At 46.4% G+C, this 20,384-nt stretch overlaps 1 protein-coding gene across 1 annotated transcript in view; it reads right to left on the reverse strand.

Moving 5' to 3' along the window:
- Positions 1–1,269: 1,269 nt before the first annotated feature.
- The window catches only part of LOC122920286 (solute carrier family 22 member 6-A-like), a 123,765-nt gene continuing 104,650 nt past the window's right edge, over positions 1,270–20,384 (reverse strand). The window contains exon 10 of the mRNA XM_044269676.1: positions 1,270–1,396. Within this exon, the coding sequence (XP_044125611.1) occupies positions 1,288–1,396 (109 nt within the window). The 3' untranslated portion in view covers positions 1,270–1,287. The remainder of the gene's footprint in view (positions 1,397–20,384) is intronic.

Genomic DNA, 20,384 nt, shown 5'->3' on the forward strand with positions numbered 1-20,384 from the left:
GATGCAGCAAAGTAGCCCCAAACCATGATGCCCCCACCACCAAACTTCACAGTTGGGATGAGGTTTTGATGTTGCGGTGCTGTGCCTCTTTTTCTCCACACATAGTGTTGTGTGTTTCTTCGAAACAACTCAACTTTGGTTTCATCTGTCCACAGAATATTTTGCCAGTACTGCTGTGGAGCATCCAGGTGCTCTTGTGCAAACTGTAAATGTGCAGCAATTTTTTTTTTGGACAGCAGTGACTTCCTCTGTGGTATCCTCCCATAAAATCCATTCTTGTTTAGTGTTTTACGTATCGTAGATTCGCAAACAGGGATGTTAGCATATGCCAGAGACTTTTGTAAGTCTTTAGCTGACACTCTAGGATTCTTCTTCACCTCATTGAGCAGTCTGTGCTGTGCTCTTGCAGCCATCTTTACAAGACGGCCACTCCTAGGGAGAGTAGCAGCAGTGCTGAACTTTCTCCATTTATAGAGATACTTTTATAACCCTTTCCATCTTTATGCAAGTCAACAAATCTTAATCTTAGGTCTTCTGAGAGCTCTTTTGTGCGAGGCATCATTCACATCAGGCAATGCTTCTAGTGAAAAGCAAACCCAGGTGTGTGTTTTTTATAGGGCAGGGCAGCTGTAACCAACAAACACCTCCAATCTCATCTCATTGATTGGACTCCAGTTGGCTGACACCTCACTCCAATTAGCTCTTGGAGATGTCATTAGTCTAGGGGTTCACATACTTTTTCGACCTGCACTGTGAATGTTTACATTGTGTGTTCAATAAAAAACATGGTAACATTTAATTATTCATGTGTTATTAGTTTAAGCAGACTGTGATTGTCCATTGTTGTCACTTAGATGAAGATCAGATCACATTTTATGACCAATTTGTGCAGAAATCCATATCATTCCAAAGGGTTCACATACTTTTTCTTGCAACTGTATGTATGTTTATTTATATAACCATTGATATAAATATATATAGATATAGCATAAGTAATTGACTGTAGACTTGTAAATGTTTAATAAATACTTTATTGTTCAGGCACAGTTTATAGTCTTTTGACGCCGTCGCAATTCAAGGCACGTAGTTCAGGAAAAGGTAGAGCAACAGATAGGATAAAGAATAAATAGGCAGAATCAACAATAGATAATTTACATCTATTTATGAATATTAATTATTCATATGAATCCAAAATTTTAATAATTAATACTCCCTTTTACAGTGTGCATAGCTTTTAAAGTAAATCCATGTAGAACAATCACTTGGCTCATCTAAGCATAGGAATAATTACATAGTGTCTATCAGGAGTCTTTTTTGTGTGTGAGATAGAGTCTGGCTCTGGGTAAGGGGCACCTCCTCTTTATGGATGGCATTTTGTAATTCTTTCTTTTTAGACCTGTAATAAATTAAAACATATTATTAGTGGGACACTGTACAAGAACACATACCAGAAGTACAGAGATGTGTTAGAGAGACATAAGAATTTAAGAACATTACTTACATTCAACCAATGATTAAAGGGAACCTGTCACCGGGATTTTGTGTATAGAGCTGAGGACATGGGTTGCTAGATGGCCGATAGCACATCAGCAATACCCAGTCCCCATAGCTCTGTGTGCTTTTATTGTGTAAAAAAAAGATTTGATACATATGCAAATTAACCTGAGATGAGTCCTGTCCCTGACTCATCTCACGTACAGGACTCATCTCAGGTTAATTGGCATATTAACCTGTAGAAACGCAACTGTTTAACCAAATAGAGTGGGCTGCACAGGCTGGTACATTGGTCATAATGGTAGAATTTAACTTCCCAGACATTGACTGGGGTCATGCTCTGTTGGATCTGGTCATTTCTAATGATGCAGAGCTTGTTGGAAATGTTACTGTTCGAGAAACACAAGGTAATAGTGACCACAATATAATTATATTCCCCCTAAACTATAAGAAGCAAACTCTGTCAGGCAGAGAAAAGACACTAAATTTCAAAAAGGCTAATTTCCCTGGGTTGAGGGCAGCATTCCAGGGCATAGACTGGGAGCAGCTACTGTCACATAATAATACTGAAGAGAAATGGGAGAGCTTTAAATCCACATTGACTAATTGCACTAAAAAAGGGCATTTAAAAAATACAAATCTGAGGGGTCAGCTGGAGTGTTTGAAGATTACAAAGGTCTTAAAATCTGTAAAAAGGAGATAAAATTAGCAAAAATACAAAACGAACAGCAGGTAGCAAAAGAGAGCAAAACAAATCCCAAAAAATTCTTAAAATATATAAATGCTAAAAAAACCTATGTCTGAGCAGGTAGGTCCACTAAATAATGGTAAATGGGAAGGGGGTTGTCACTGAAGATAAGGAAAAGGCAGAGTTACTAAATGTTTTTTTTAGCTCTGTATATACAAAAGAAGAGAAAGAAAAGAGGAGAAATAAGCTGTGGTGCTGGGACTGTTAGTACATCCAGTAAAATACTCAATTAGCTAACTGTAGATATGGTCCAAGACAAGTTAAATAGGGTGAATGTGAACAAGACTCCGGGTCCAGATGGATTACACCCAAGAGTTCTTAAAGAGCTCAGTTCAGGCATTGCTGTGCCCCTGTTTATAATTTTTAAAGATACTCTAGGTACTGGTACAGGGCCAAGTGATTGGCGCAAGGCAAATGTGGTGCCCATATTCAAAAAAGGATCAAGGCCCTTCACAGGTAATTATAGACCAGTTAGTTTAACTTCTGTTGTGGGAAAAATGTTTGAATTACTCTTAAGGGACTATATACAGGAGTATGTGACTGTAAATAATATTATAATATTATAATATTTGTTTTTATGAGGAGGTGAGTAGTAGCCTGGACAGAGGGGCGGCTGTGGATGCAGTGTTTGTGGATTTTGCAAAGGCTTTTGATACTGTCCCTCATAGACGTTTAATAGGTAAAGTAAGGTCTATAGGCTTGGAAAGTACAGTTTGTAATTGGATTGTGTCCAGAGAGTTGTGGTCAATGATTCCTATTCAGAATGGTCCCAGGTTATAAGTGGTGTACCCTTTATTATTTAATTTATTTATTAATGATATCAAGGACGAGATTAATAGCACCATTTCTATTTTTGCAGATGACACTAAGGGTACTTTCACACTTGCGGCAGGACAGATCCGACAGGCTGTTCACCATGTCGGATCCGTCCTGCGGCTATTTCGCCGTGCCGCCGGACCGCCGCTTCGTCCCCATTGACTATAATGGGGACGGGCGCTGAGCTCCGGCGCAGCACGGTGAAAGTCGCCGGACTAAAAAGTACTGCATGTCCGACTTTTTAGTCCGGCGGCTTTCGCCGTGCACCGCCGTGCTGCCTCGGAGCTCCGCCCTGTCCCCATTATAGTCAATGGGGATGGAGCGGCGGTCCGGCGGCACGGCGAAATAGCCGCAGGACGGATCCGACATGGTGAACAGCCTGTCGGATCCGTCCTGCCGCAAGTGTGAAAGTACCCTAAGCTATGTAGAACTGTACAGTCTATGGAAGATGTCCATAAACTACAAGCTGACTTGAACACTCTGAGTGATTGGGCATCAACTTGGCAAATGAGGTTCAATGTGGACAAATGTAAAGTTATGCATCTTGGTAGTAATAATCTCTGTGCTTCATATGTCCTAGGTGATGTAACACTGGGAGAGTCACTTATAGAGAAAGATTTGGGAGTTCTTGTGGATGCTAGATTAAATTACATCATACAATGTCAGCTGCTTCTAAGGCCACCAGGATACTGTTATGCATTAAACGAGGCATAGACTCGCGGGACAGGGATGTAATATTACCACTTTACAAAACATTGGTGGGGCCTCATCTGGAATATGCAGTTCAGTTCTTGGCACCAGTCCATAGAAAGGACGCACTGCAGATGGAAAAAGTACAGAGGAGAGCGACTAAACTGATAAGGGGCATGGAGGGTCTTAGTTATGAAAAAAAAATTTTTTTAATTTATTTAGTCTTGAGAAGAGACATCTAAGGGGGGACATGATTAACCTATACAAATATACAACAAATTACAGTGAAAAACTGTTCCATGTACAATGCGCTCAAAAGACAAGGGGGCACTGCCTCCGACTGGAGAGGAAAAAGTTCAGTCTCCGGAAGCTTCAAAGCTTCTTTACTGTAAGAACTGTGAAGCTGTGGAATAGACTTCCTCAGGACGTGGTCACAGCAGGAACAGTGGAACGTTTTAAAAAGGGTTTAGATGAATACATAAAAGTAAACAACATTAATGCTTATGAGTCTCAATTCCTTCTGGGATTCGCATCCCCACCTATCCCTTGGTTGAACTTGATGGACGTATGTCTTTTTTCAACCGTATTCAGTGTCAGACTGGGGTACCTAGGGTCCAGCAGTAAAATTTATTTTGGGTGCCCACCATACGGATACATTTAAATATAATAAATAATCTAACATGTTTTTTATATGAACATAGGCTGGTTGAGGTGCTGTACATTGAATATATGTATTTAGTGCAGTAAGTCTAAGGTGTTATGTGCCACTTGTGCAGGGGGTGGGAGACTAGGGGCCGAACTTGCTCAGGGGCCCATCGGGAGATTCCCCTGTACCCTTGTGGGCCAGTCCGAGTCTGACCGTATTAACTATGTAACTTTGTAAGGCCTGGGCTACACTGCGACTTTTTGTAGTGCGACTGATTGATTTTAACTATTGAACTACAGCTGCAGTCCACAGGATTACATTGAACTGAATGTATCAATTTGGACTATAGCCAGGGGTGTAGCTAAAGGCTCATGGGCCCTGGTGCAAGAGTTCAGCTTCGGCCCCCGTTCCCTCAGTGCTTTGCAGCCAGGGGCAGGGGAGCACATAGCCTTTGTGCTGCCTGAGGCAAACATTTAAACAGCAACCCCGTCCCCCATGCCAAATTCTTGACCTAACTCCTTCCCTCCTGTAACTTAACCAGCATGCACATTCTAAAATACTGGTGTTTTCTTATGCGGCACAAGGGTCTTTGGGCCCCCTCAGGATCCTGGGCCCAGTAGCGACTGCTACCTCTGCATCCCCTATGGCTACACCCCTGACTGCAGCTGTAGTTCCATAGTTAAAATCAATCAGTCACACTACAAAAAGTGGCAGTGTAGCCCTAGCCTAAAAGTGAATCTATCATTACCACGTGCAGCCCACTACCGCTACATATATGGGCCTCTTTAAGATGCTCACAGTAATGTGTTTCAGCTGGTGTTATTTCACCTGCTGAACAGCACCAAAAGCTACAATTTCAGGGGCTGTTAAAAAAGCTGGTGCTCTTTGCCAACTACAGCTCTTCCCTGCCCGATTAGCCAAGAGGCACCACATGCATGGGCAAATTTGGCCATAGACCCTACAGGGAAATTTCCCGGTGGGCCAATGCCCAGGGGGCCACTTAATCCCTCCTCTTGGCCATCAGCAAGGTAAAGATCTGATTCTCTCAGCATTAATTAATGTAGGAGCATCAGGCACTTATGCACCTGGCCAGTGGCCGCAGGTGCCCTCCTGAATTCAATTATATTGCTGTCCTCAGGATGATTATGCAGCTTCAGGGCTCATGCATACGAATATGTGCCGGTTGTTCCGTGCATTGGGGACCGTGCGGTTTCCATAGACGGATGCAGACCCATTCAACTTGAATGGGTCCGTGATCTGTCCGCACCACCAAAAAAATAAAACATGTTCTATATTTTTGCAGTGCGGAGGCACGGTCAGAAAACCCACGGAAGCACTCCATTCCGCACCTTCCGGATTGTGGACCCAGTCTAAGGGGGGTCCGCATCCATGATGCAGTGCACAAACGGCCGGAGCCCTCATACTGTGGGACGGACGGCAGTATATTGTGCCGCACTGTGGTATTTGGTTCTGCTGGGGCAGTATATTGTGCTGCACTGTGGTATGTGGTTCTGTTGGGGCAGTATATTATGCTGCACTGTGATATTTGGTTCTGCTGGGGCAGTATATTGTGATGCACTGTGGTATTTGGTTCTGCTGGGACAGTATATTGTGCTGCACTGTGGTATTTGGTTCTGCTGGGGCAGTATATTGTGCTGCACTGTGGTATTTGGTTCTGCTGGGGCAGTATATTGTGCTGCACTGTGGTATTTGGTTCTGCTGGGGCAGTATATTGTGCTGCACTGTGGTATTTGGTTCTGCTGGGGCAGTATATTGTGCTGCACTGTGGTATTTGGTTCTGCTGGGCTGGTATTTTGTCCTCCACTATGGTATTTCTAGCACCGTCTACGGCCTCATGCACACGACAGTTTTTTTTCACGGCCCTCAAAAACGGGGTCCGTGGGTCCGTGATCCGTGACCGTTTTTCCGTCCGTGGGTCTTCCTTGATTTTTGGAGGATCCACGGACATGAAAAAAAAGTCATTTTGGTGTCCGCCTGGCCGTGCGGAGCCAAACGGATCCGTCCTGAATTACAATGCAAGTCAATGGGGACGGATCCGTTTGATGTTGACACAATATGGTGCCATTTCAAACGGATCCGTCCCCATTGACTTTCAATGTAAAGTCTGGAGTTCTGTTATACCATCGGATTGGAGTTTTCTCCAATCCGATGGTATATTTTAACTTGTAGCGTCCCCATCACCATGGGAACGCCTCTATGTTAGAATATACTGTCGGATATGAGCTACATCGTGAAACTCATTTCCGACAGTATATTCTAACACAGAGGCGTTCCCATGGTGATGGAGACGCTTCAGGTTAGAATATACAAAAAAACTGTGTACATGACTGCCCCCTGCTGCCTGGCAGGTGCTGCCAGGCACCAGGGGGCAGACCCCCCCCCCCCTGTTTTTAACTCATTGGTGGCCAGTGGGCCCCCCCTCCCCTGTTGTTAACTCGTTGGTGGCCAGTGTGCGCACCCCCCTCCCTCCCTCTATTGTTTTAATACATTGGGGCCAGTGTGCGCGCGCCCCCCAACCCCCCCTCTATTATTTTAATACATTGGGGCCAGTGTGCGCGCGCCCCCCCAACCCCCCCCCCCTCCCTCCCTCTATTGTTTTAATACATTGGGGCCAGTGTGCGCGCGCCCCCCCAACCCCCCCTCCCTCCCTCTCTCTATTGTTTTAATACATTGGGGCCAGTGTGCGCACCCCCCCAACCCCCCCCCCCCCCCCCCCCCCTCCCTCCCTCTATTGTAATCATCATCGGTGGCAGCGGAGTAGAAGATTTTCATACTTACCTGCTTCTTGCTGCTGCGATGTCTGCGTCCGGCCGGGAGCTCCTCCTACTGGTAAGTGACAGCAATGCGCCGCACAGACCTGTCACTTACCAGTAGGAGGAGCTCCCGGCCGGACGCAGACATCGCAGCAGCAAGAAGCAGGTAAGTATGAAAATCTTCTACTCCGCTGCCACCGATGATGATTACAATAGAGGGAGGGAGGGGGGGGGGGGGGTTGGGGGGGTGCGCACACTGGCCCCAATGTATTAAAACAATAGAGGGAGGGAGGGGGGGTTGGGGGGGCGCGCGCACACTGGCCCCAATGTATTAAAACAATAGAGGGAGGGAGGGGGGGTTGGGGGGGGGGGGGGGCGCGCACACTGGCCCCAATGTATTAAAACAATAGAGGGAGGGAGGGAGGGGGGTGCGCACACTGGCCACCAACGAGTTAACAACAGGGGAGGGGGGGGGGCCGCACAATGATATTCAAACTGGGGAGGGGGGGGGGGTCTGCCCCCTGCTGCCTGGCAGCCCTGATCTCTTACCGGGGGATATGATGGGGTTAATTGTACTATCATATCCCCCTGTAAGAGATCGGGTGCTGCCAGGCAGCAGGGGGCAGTCTTGTACAAAGTTTGCAGTGTATTCTAACTAGAAGCGTCCCCATCACCATGGGAACGCTTCTGTGTTAGAATATACTGTCGGAAATGAGTTTTCACGAAGTGAAAACTTAGATCAGAAAAAGCTTTTATGCAGACGGATCTTCGGATCCGTCTGTATGAAACTAAAACCTACGGCCACGGATCACGGCCACGGATGCCAATCTTGTGTGCATCCGTGTTCTTTCACGGACCCATTGACTTGAATGGGCCCGTGAACCGTTGGCCTACTTCTGTTGTTCCACCTTCTGTCAATTTGGATCCGAATACAACATGAGGACACTTTGGGCCACTTTAAGTTCCCAGTTTGCCCCGGACCAGTTTCAGCTATGACTCCTTTTGGAAAATGTGTTGTGGCTAAGACCAAATGGTTCCTCTTATATCATCTTTAACAAACGTACTCAGCTGGAAGCATATTACATTGCGATGTTGCCACTAGTGCAGATACATGCAAAATCAATCACAATTAAATACAATGGGCATAAAAAGCAACACAAGACAAAGTAGTGCCAGATAGGGTTAGTTCTCCTGATTCCAACTATGCCGTTGCTCTCATCGCACTAAAGCTCGGCACCATTCACTAACCCAGACCCTGTCTCGGACTGCTGATTGACAGGGCCAGGCAGTAGGTATGTCATCTCATCTGACCCTGTCAGCCAATGGTCAGAGGAAGGGTTGGGCAGTGAATGGTGCAGAGAGAGCAACACCGCCACACTCATCACACTCAAGGCATCAGTTGCATATTTCAAAAAAGCCGATTTTATCTGCAAGAGAGCCACGGATTGCTATAAGAATGGCAGAGTTGGGATCAGGTGAGCTACGCCTATCTAGCACTATGCTGGGTTTCACAGAGCTGTGGCTGATGAAAGACACCGTCCAATTAATGCCGCTATACAGTGCTTACTTAGAACCCCAACACCAAGTACAATTAATGGTAAAATGTATTAATACAATTACGATTACTGTTACCCCTGTCATTCCAGTGCCATTAAAGCCACCATCCTCAGTACAGTTAATGCCGTTATACACAGTAAAATTAAAATGCAATGAATCTAATGGAAATGGCATAAACGTTTGACTGACGGGATGTTGATTTAACCATAATTGTCAGATTCTAGCTTTGTTAGAAAGATATTGCCATGTACTGTATGATGTCTTATTTTCTTTTTTTACATTAGGGGTCAGCACGAGCCAAAAGCACCATCTCTGCCAAAGCGCCATTTTGCCTAAGCACTTGGCAGTTAATCATGGCAGTTAGACAGAGCAGGAGACGGAGATGCTGTGTGTACTACTCAAACAAAGTTAGACACAGCACAGGTATGCTACGATATTGTTTCACTCAGGCTCTGGCCGCTCTTCTCATCACTATGGCTGTCTACTTTCAAACTCAACCACACTGTCCATCCTTCGTCCCTTTCTTCACCCTTGTACAATTTGCATACACTTTATACACTCATACATTACACTGACCCATCTTCCTCCACGGTGCAGCTTAAAAAACACCAATATAAATCTTTCAACCACTTGCTGTCTCTTTCTGTTCTTCTGCTACTAGCTGCAGGGGATATTTTACCAAATCCTGGCCCTCCCTCTGTTGCTAACTTCTCCTCTGCCCAGAACTGGTGCAAGGATTTTTGCCACCCTAGGCAAAAGCTAATTTTGCCACCCCACTTAACTCCGCCAATTGACCACGCACATTGACCCGCCCCTTTTTTGTCCTCACATCCTCAGCTGTGATCTATAGGCTCCCATGCTATGTATATACATCCTCAGTCTGATCTATAGGCTCCCATGCTATGTATATACATCCTCAGTCTGATCTATAGGCCCCCGTGCTATGTATAGACATCTGTCACCTGTATGTCACCTTTCTATCCCATAGCCCAGCTCCGTTCCAGCCTCTCACACATCCTGCCAGCACTAATCCCATCATCTCCTCCTCTGGGCTGCTCTCCCCTCATTCATTCCCCGCTCTCCCTCACCCAGGACAGCACATCCCCATACAGCACCCATCCCCCGACTTACAACTCTTTTACCAGCACCAAGGCCGCTCCTTGCGCCTCCCGATCTCCTCCTCCGCTGATCCCGGCCCCGAGTGAAGGTTACCGGCCACTTCCTACTCCGCACCGCGCTGGGGACTGGGCATTGCTGCAGCAACTACTACGTCACAGCCAGAGCGGTGCCCCCAGCAAGAGTGAGCTCTACGCAGTGGCCTACTTTGCTTATGGGTGGCGCCGACCCTGCCACATTAATGTTCACTGCACATCCTCTCCAGTCTCTTTTAACTGCACACTCTGGAACGCACGGTCAGTTTGAAACAAACTACCCACAATTCACGATCTCTTCCTCTCACACTCTCTAAACATTTGTAGCCCTTACAGAAACCTGGCTTCAACCCTCTGACACTGCTTCCCCTGCTGCCCTATCCTACTGTGGACATCACTTCTCCCATACCCCCAGACCTGATGACACGGTGGAGGAGTAAACTAGGCATACTTCTTTTTCTACATTGCACATTTCGAGTCATTCCCCCTGTACCCTCTCTCACATTCCGTTCTTTTGAGGTTTACACCATTAGACTCTTCCATTAATTCCCCCTGAGAGTTGCAGTTGTCTATCGTCCCCCAGGCTCCCCCTACCAATTTCTGAATCACTTTGCAGCTTGACTTCCTCACTTCCTATCCTCTGAATCACCAACTCTTATTATATAATCTTCAACTAATAGGACCACATGCAAACTTCACAGTCCAACACTGGTAGGAAACCTGTAATGTGATGAGAAAGCGCACTATGGTGTAGTAAGCCCCAAACACCTAATGCACCATGTGAATAGGCTATACTCACAAGACTCCGCTAGTGAAAACGTGTAGAAATCTGAATAGTGTCTCTCTTCAAAAATCTGTTACAAAGAAGAACACTATAGTGTAGTATGTAGCAACACTTTACACTCCTGCAAACAGATTGTACTCACAGAACTTCGCTGGTAAGGTGCGTAGATGATGATATTCAGGAGCAACTTCAGCTTGGTGGATGGAGCGGGCGTGGATCGAAGCACGTCGGTATAATAAGCCAGTCCAGCAGATTGAATACTGTAATACCTGAATGACACCAGACCCCAGCTTCCAAGGATCTCGTGGGAAGGAAGTCGCAAGTATGGTGAAGTACGCACCAGTGGGTCAGATAAAAATTATTTAATATACTCACAAAAATACAGCTTAAAACATGTTTAAAATATCTCTATACTGTCCGACCCGGGTTTCGCCGTGATGCTTCGTCTGGGGTGTTGATTGGTAAGTGGATACCACTGGGTTTAAATCAGCAGGGAAACCTCCCTTAAACCACGTCATGATCACATCCAAAAAAATACAAGGCATGAAACAAACACATACAAACAGATTAAAATAAATAAAATACAAAGATGGTAAAAATAGGCAGAGGAGAACCTACCTAGCATGTGGCAAGTATAATCACACCAAGCAAGCATTAACGTCACATTCAATATTTAACCCTTGAGGCTGAATGTGGTATCCTTGGAAAAATATCTCTCAGAAAAGATGATTCCAGAGGGTTTAAGGTGGCAACTTCCTTTGAACTCTGAGGTTAAGGAGGATAAAGAGGAGTGGGAATTGCTGATGAATGAATGTAGCTTCAGAGCCATGACATTTATTATATGCAAAAGGAAACAAAAGCTTAAGAAGATCAATGAGAATATAGAACGACTACAAGCTTTATTGACACCACATAGGGAAACTAGCGAATATCTAAGTTTTTCTAAACAATGTCAAAAGAATGTCATGAAGGTGGAAACGGAAGTCAAAACAAAAAAATGCAAAAAATTCTTAAAAGTCTGTGAGTAGAGTTGAGCGAACACCTGGATGTTCGGGTTCGAGAAGTTCGGCCGAACATCCCGGAAATGTTCGGGTTCGGGATCCGAACCCGATCCGAACTTCGTCCCGAACCCGAACCCCATTGAAGTCAATGGGGACCCGAACTTTTCGGCACTAAAACGGCTGTAAAACAGCCCAGGAAAGGGCTAGAGGGCTGCAAAAGGCAGCAACATGTAGGTAAATCCCCTGCAAACAAATGTGGATAGGGAAATTAATTAAAATAAAAATTAAATAAATAAAAATTAACCAAAATCAATTGGAGAGAGGTTCCATAGCAGAGAATCTGGCTTCCCGTCACCCACCACTGGAACAGTCCATTCTCAGATATTTAGGCCCCGGCACCCAGGCAGAGGAGAGAGGTCCCGTAACAGACAATCTGGCTTCATGTCAGCAGAGAATCAGTCTTCATGTCATAGCAGAGAATCAGGCTTCACGTCACCCACCACTGTAAGAGTCCATTTTCATAAATTTAGGCCCAGCACCCAGGCAGAGGAGAGAGGTCCCGTAACAGACAATCTGGCTTCATGTCAGCAGAGAATCAGTCTTCATATCATAGCAGAGAATCTGGCTTCCCGTTACCCACCACTGGAACAGTCCATTCTCAGATATTTAGGCCCCGGCACCCAGGCAGAGGAGAGAGGTCCCGTAACAGACAATCTGGCTTCATGTCAGCAGAGAATCAGTCTTCATATCATAGCAGAGAATCAGGCTTCACGTCAGCCACCACTGCAACAGTCCATTGTCATAAATTCAGGCCCAGCACCCAGGCAGAGGAGAGAGGTCCCGTAACAGACAATCTGGCTTCATGTCAGCAGAGAATCAGTCTGCATGTCATAGCAGAGAATGAGGCTTCACGTCACCCACCACTGCAACAGTCCATTTTCATAAATTTAGGCCCAGCACCCAGGCAGAGGAGAGAGGTCCCGTAACAGAGGATCTGGCTTCATGTCACCAGAGAATCAGTCTGCATGTCATAGCAGAGAATCAGGCTTCACGTCACCCACCACTGCAACAGTCCATTTTCATAAATTTAGGCCCAGCACCCAGGCAGAGGAGAGAGGTCCCGTAACAGAGGATCTGGCTTCATGTCACCAGAGAATCAGTCTGCATGTCATAGCAGAGAATCAGGCTTCACGTCAGCCACCACTGCAACAATCCATTGGCATATATTTAGGCCTAGCACACAGGCAGAGGAGAGAGGTCCCGTAACAGACAATCTGGCTTCATGTCAGCAGAGAATCAGTCTTCATATCATAGCAGAGAATCAGGCTTCACGTCAGCCACCAATGCAACAGTCCATTGTCAGATATTTAGGCCCAGCACCCAGGCAGAGGAGAGAGGTCCCGTAACAGAGGATCTGGCTTCATGTCAGCAGAGAATCAGTCTTCATGTCATAGCAGAGAATCAGGCTTCACGTCAGCCACCAATGCAACAGTCCATTGTCAGATATTTAGGCCCAGCACCCAGGCAGAGGAGAGAGGTCCCGTAACAGACAATCTGGCTTCATGTCAGCAGAGAATCAGTCTGCATGTCATAGCAGAGAATGAGGCTTCACGTCACCCACCACTGCAACAGTCCATTTTCATAAATTTAGGCCCAGCACCCAGGCAGAGGAGAGAGGTCCCGCAACAGAGGATCTGGCTTCATGTCAGCAGAGAATCAGTCTGCATGTCATAGCAGAGAATCAGGCTTCACGTCAGCCACCACTGCAACAGTCCATTGTCATAAATTCAGGCCCAGCACCCAGGCAGAGGAGAGAGGTCCCGTAACAGACAATCTGGCTTCATGTCACCAGAGAATCAGTCTGCATGTCATAGCAGAGAATGAGGCTTCACGTCAGCCACCACTGCAACAATCCATTGGCATATATTTAGGCCTAGCACACAGGCAGAGGAGAGGTTCATTCAACTTTGGGTAGCCTTGCAATATAATGGTAAAATGAAAATAAAAATAGGATTGAATGAGGAAGTGCCCTGGAGTCCAATAATATATGGTTATGGGGAGGTAGTTAATGTCTAATCTGGACAAGGGACGGACAGGTCCTGTGGGATCCATGCCTGGTTCATTTTTATGAACGTCAGCTTGTCCACATTGGCTGTAGACAGGCGGCTGCGTTTGTCTGTAATGACGCCCCCTGCCGTGCTGAATACACGTTCAGACAAAACGCTGGCTGCCGGGCAGGCCAGCACCTCCAAGGCATAAAAGGCTAGCTCTGGCCACGTGGACAATTTAGAGACCCAGAAGTTGAATGGGGCCGAACCATCAGTCAGTACGTGGAGGGGTGTGCACACGTACTGTTCCACCATGTTAGTGAAATGTTGCCTCCTGCTAACACGTTGCGTATCAGGTGGTGGTGCAGTTAGCTGTGGCGTGTTGACAAAAGTTTTCCACATCTCTGCCATGCTAACCCTGCCCTCAGAGGAGCTGGCCGTGACACAGCTGCCTTGGCGACCTCTTGCTCCTCCTCTGCCTTGGCCTTGGGCTTCCACTTGTTCCCCTGTGACATTTGGGAATGCTCTCAGTAGCGCGTCTACCAACGTGCGCTTGTACTCGCGCATCTTCCTATCACGCTCCAGTGCAGGAAGTAAGGTGGGCACATTGTCTTTGTAGCGTGGATCCAGCAGGGTGGCAACCCAGTAGTCCGCACAGGTTAAAATGTGGGCAACTCTGCTGTCGTTGCGCAGGCACTGCAGCATGTAGTCGCTCATGTGTGCCAGGCTGCCCAGGGGTAAGGACAAGCTGTCCTCTGTGGGAGGCGTATCGTCATCGTCCTGCCTTTCCCCCCAGCCACGCACCAGTGATGGACCCGAGCTGCGTTGGGTGCCACCCCGCTGTGACCATGCTTCATCCTCATCCTCCTCCACCTCCTCCTCATCCTCGTCCTCCTCGTCCTCCAGTAGTGGGCCCTGGCTGGCCACATTTGTACCTGGCCTCTGCTGTTGCCAAAAACCTCCCTCTGAGTCACTTCGAAGAGACTGGCCTGAAAGTGCTAAAAATGACCCCTCTTCCTCCTCCTCCTCCTCCTCCTCCTGGGCCACCTCCTCTTCCATCATCGCCCTAAGTGTTTTCTCAAGGAGACATAGAAGTGGTATTGTAACGCTGATAACGGTGTCATCGCCACTGGCCATGTTGGTGGAGTACTCGAAACAGCGCAACAGGGCACACAGGTCTCGCATGGAGGCCCAGTCATTGGTGGTGAAGTGGTGCTGTTCTGTAGTGCGACTGACCCGTGCGTGCTGCAGCTGAAACTCCACTATGGCCTGCTGCTGCTCGCACAGTCTGTCCAGCATGTGTCAAGGTGGAGTTCCACCTGGTGGGCACGTCGCATATGAGGCGGTGAGCGGGAAGGCCGAAGTTACGCTGTAGCGCAGACAGGCGAGCAGCGGCAGGATGTGAACGCCGGAAGCGCGAACAGACGGCCCGCACTTTATGCAGCAGCTCTGACATGTCGGGGTAGTTGTGAATGAACTTCTGCACCACCAAATTCAGCACATGCGCCAAGCAAGGGATGTGCGTCAAATTGGCTAGTCCCAGAGCTGCAACGAGATTTCGCCCATTATCACACACCACCAGGCCGGGCTTGAGGCTCACCGGCAGCAACCACTCGTCGGTCTGTTGTTCAATACCCCGCCACAACTCCTGTGCGGTGTGGGGCCTGTCCCCCAAACATATGAGTTTCAGAATGGCCTGCTGACGTTTACCCCGGGCTGTGCTGAAGTTGGTGGTGAAGGTGTGTGGCTGACTGGATGAGCAGGTGGAAGAAGAGGAGGAGGAAGCCGAGAAGGAGGAGGTGGCAACAGGAGGCAAAGAATGTTGCCCTGCGATCCTTGGCGGCGGAAGGACGTGCGCCAAACAGCTCTCCGCCTGGGGCCCAGCTGCCACTACATTTACCCAGTGTGCAGTTAGGGAGATATAGCGTCCCTGGCCGTGCTTACTGGTCCACGTATCTGTGGTTAGGTGGACCTTGCTACAGATGGCGTTGCGCAGTGCACACTTGATTTTATCGGATACTTGGTTGTGCAGGGAAGGCACGGCTCTCTTGGAGAAGTAGTGCCGGCTGGGAACAACATACTGTGGGACAGCAAGCGACATGAGCTGTTTGAAGCTGTCTGTGTCCACCAGCCTAAATGACAGCATTTCATAGGCCAGTAGTTTAGAAATGCTGGCATTCAGGGCCAGGGATCGAGGGTGGCTAGGTGGGAATTTACGCTTTCTATCAAATGTTTGTGAGATGGAGAGCTGAACGCTGGCGTGTGACATGGTTGAGACGCTTGGTGACGGAGGTGGTGGTGGTGGTGTTGGTGGTACATCCCCTGTTTGCTGGGCGGCAGGTGCCAACGTTCCTCCAGAGGCGGAGGAAGAGGCCGAGGCGGCAGCAGCAGAATAGGCCGAGGCGGCAGCAGCAGAAGAGGTAGCAGGGGGAGCCTGAGTGACTTCCTTGGTTTTAAGGTGTTTACTCCACTGCAGTTCATGCTTTGCATGCAGGTGCCTGGTCATGCAGGTTGTGCTCAGGTTCAGAACGTTAATGCCTCGCTTCAGGCTCTGATGGCACAGCGTGCAAACCACTCGGGTCTTGTCGTCAGCACATTGTTTGAAGAAGTGCCATGCCAGGGAACTCCTTGAAGCTGCCTTTGGGGTGCTCGGTCCCAGATGGCGGCGGTCAGTAGCAGGCGGAGTCTCTTGGCGGCGGGTGTTCTGCTTTTGCCCACTGCTCCCTCTTTTGCTACGCTGTTGGCTCGGTCTCACCACTGCCTCTTCCTCCGAACTGTGAAAGTCAGTGGCACGACCTTCATTCCATGTGGGGTCTAGGACCTCATCGTCCCCTGCATCGTCTTCCACCCAGTCTTGATCCCTGACCTCCTGTTCAGTCTGCACACTGCAGAAAGACGCAGCAGTTGGCACCTGTGTTTCGTCATCATCAGAGACATGCTGAGGTGGTATTCCCATGTCCTCATCATCAGGAAACATAAGTGGTTGTGCGTCAGTGCATTCTATGTCTTTCACCGCTGGGGAAGGGCTAGGTGGATGCCCTTGGGAAACCCTGCCAGCGGAGTCTTCAAACAGCATAAGAGACTGCTGCATAACTTGAGGCTGAGACAGTTTCCCTGGTATGCATGGGGGTGATGTGACAGACTGATGGGGTTGGTTTTCAGGCGCCATCTGTGCGCTTTCTGCAGAAGACTGGGTGGGAGATAATGTGAACGTGCTGGATCCACTGTCGGCCACCCAATTGACTAATGCCTGTACCTGCTCAGGCCTTACCATCCTTAGAACGGCATTGGGCCCCACCATATATCGCTGTAAATTCTGGCGGCTACTGGGACCTGAGGTAGTTGGTACACTAGGACGTGTGGATGTGGCAGAACGGCCACGTCCTCTCCCAGCACCAGAGGGTCCACTAACACCACCACGACCATGTCCACGTCCGCGTCCCTTACTAGATGTTTTTCTCATTGTTATGGTTCACCACAACAACAAATATATTATTTGGCCCAATGTATTGTATTCAAATTCAGCGGGATATAAATTTGAGGCCTAGTATTTAGGCGCTGGGTGACCGGTATGGATTTAGTGACAGAATTAGACTTGGAAATGCACAGAAGCGTGTGTGTGAAGTTATTCTGAATGACCCTATGTGCACCTTGAATATTATATACCCTTTTGGGATAGATTTCAAATAGCTCTGATATAGCAGGAACCACTAAATTATGAAATTGCTAAATTGGGAATTGTATTTCAACCCAGAACAAAAAATGTGCTTTGACGGACACTAAATATCTTGCCCAGCAACAACAGTACAGCGGTAACGAGAGATTTAGCAGGATATAAATTTGAGGCCTAGTATTTAGGCGCTGGGTGACAGGTATGGGTTTAGTGACAGAATTAGACTTGGAAATACACAGTAGCGGGTGTGTGTGAAGTTATTCTGAATGACCCAATGTGCACCTTGAATATTATATACCCTTTTAGGGATAGATTTCAAATAGCTCTGATATAGCAGAAACCACTAAATTATGAAATTGCTAAATTGGGAATTGTATTTCAACCCAGAACAAAAAATGTGCTTTGACGGACACTAAATATCTTGCCCAGCAACAACAGTACAGCGGTAACGAGAGATTTAGCAGGATATAAATTTGAGGCCTAGTATTTAGGCGCTGGGTGACAGGTATGGGTTTAGTGACAGAATTAGACTTGGAAATACACAGTAGCGGGTGTGTGTGAAGTTATTCTGAATGACCCAATGTGCACCTTGAATATTATATACCCTTTTAGGGATAGATTTCAAATAGCTCTGATATAGCAGAAACCACTAAATTATGAAATTGCTAAATTGGGAATTGTATTTCAACCCAGAACAAAAAATGTGCTTTGACGGACACTAAATATCTTGCCCAGCAACAACAGTACAGCGGTAACGAGAGATTTAGCAGGATATAAATTTGAGGCCTAGTATTTAGGCGCTGGGTGACAGGTATGGGTTTAGTGACAGAATTAGACTTGGAAATACACAGTAGCGGGTGTGTGTGAAGTTATTCTGAATGACCCAATGTGCACCTTGAATATTATATACCCTTTTAGGGATAGATTTCAAATAGCTCTGATATAGCAGAAACCACTAAATTATGAAATTGCTAAATTGGGAATTGTACTTCAACCCAGAACAAAAAATGTGCTTTGACGGACACTAAATATCTTGCCCAGCAACAACAGTACAGCGGTAACGAGAGATTTAGCAGGATATAAATTTGAGGCCTAGTATTTAGGCGCTGGGTGACAGGTATGGGTTTAGTGACAGAATTAGACTTGGAAATACACAGTAGCGGGTGTGTGTGAAGTTATTCTGAATGACCCAATGTGCACCTTGAATATTATATACCCTTTTAGGGATAGATTTCAAATAGCTCTGATATAGCAGAAACCACTAAATTATGAAATTGCTAAATTGGGAATTGTATTTCAACCCAGAACAAAAAATGTGCTTTGACGGACACTAAATATCTTTCCCAGCAACAACAGTACAGCGGTAACGAGAGATTTAGCAGGATATAAATTTGAGGCCTAGTATTTAGGCGCTGGGTGACAGGTATGGGTTTAGTGACAGAATTAGACTTGGAAATACACAGTAGCGGGTGTGTGTGAAGTTATTCTGAATGACCCAATGTGCACCTTGAATATTATATACCCTTTTAGGGATAGATTTCAAATAGCTCTGATATAGCAGAAACCACTAAATTATGAAATTGCTAAATTGGGAATTGTACTTCAACCCAGAACAAAAAATGTGCTTTGACGGACACTAAATATCTTTCCCAGCAACAACAGTACAGCGGTAACGAGAGATTTAGCAGGATATAAATTTGAGGCCTAGTATTTAGGCGCTGGGTGACAGGTATGGGTTTAGTGACAGAATTAGACTTGGAAATACACAGTAGCGGGTGTGTGTGAAGTTATTCTGAATGACCCAATGTGCACCTTGAATATTATATACCCTTTTAGGGATAGATTTCAAATAGCTCTGATATAGCAGAAACCACTAAATTATGAAATTGCTAAATTGGGAATTGTACTTCAACCCAGAACAAAAAATGTGCTTTGACGGACACTAAATAACTTTCCCAGCTACAACAGGACAGCGGTAACGAGAGATTTAGCGGGATATAAATTTGAGGCCTAGTATTTAGGCGCTGGGTGACAGGTATGGGTTTAGTGACAGAATTAGACTTGGAAATACACAGTAGCGGGTGTGTGTGAAGTTATTCTGAATGACCCTATGTGCACCTTCAATATGATCTACCCTTTTAGGGATAGATTTCAAATAGCTCTGATATAGCAGAAACCACTAAATTATGAAATTGCTAAATTGGGAATTGTATTTCAACCCAGAACAAAAAATGTGCTTTGACGGACACTAAATAACTTTCCCAGCTACAACAGGACAGCGGTAACGAGAGATTTAGCAGGATATAAATTTGAGGCCTAGTATTTAGGCGCTGGGTGACAGGTATGGGTTTAGTGACAGAATTAGACTTGAAAATACACAGTAGCGGGTGTGTGTGAAGTTATTCTGAATGACCCAATGTGCACCTTGAATATTATATACCCTTTTAGGGATAGATTTCAAATAGCTCTGATATAGCAGAAACCACTAAATTATGAAATTGCTAAATTGGGAATTGTACTTCAACCCAGAACAAAAAATGTGCTTTGACGGACACTAAATAACTTTCCCAGCTACAACAGGACAGCGGTAACGAGAGATTTAGCAGGATATAAATTTGAGGCCTAGTATTTAGGCGCTGGGTGACAGGTATGGGTTTAGTGACAGAATTAGACTTGGAAATACACAGTAGCGGGTGTGTGTGAAGTTATTCTGAATGACCCAATGTGCACCTTGAATATTATATACCCTTTTAGGGATAGATTTCAAATAGCTCTGATATAGCAGAAACCACTAAATTATGAAATTGCTAATTGGGAATTGTACTTCAACCCAGAACAAAAAATGTGCTTTGACGGACACTAAATAACTTTCCCAGCTACAACAGGACAGCGGTAACGAGAGATTTAGCGGGATATAAATTTGAGGCCTAGTATTTAGGCGCTGGGTGACAGGTATGGGTTTAGTGACAGAATTAGACTTGGAAATACACGTAGCGGGTGTG

Source organism: Bufo gargarizans, chromosome 10 (assembly GCF_014858855.1).
Source record: "Bufo gargarizans isolate SCDJY-AF-19 chromosome 10, ASM1485885v1, whole genome shotgun sequence".
In the NCBI taxonomy this organism is placed as follows: domain Eukaryota; kingdom Metazoa; phylum Chordata; class Amphibia; order Anura; family Bufonidae; genus Bufo; species Bufo gargarizans.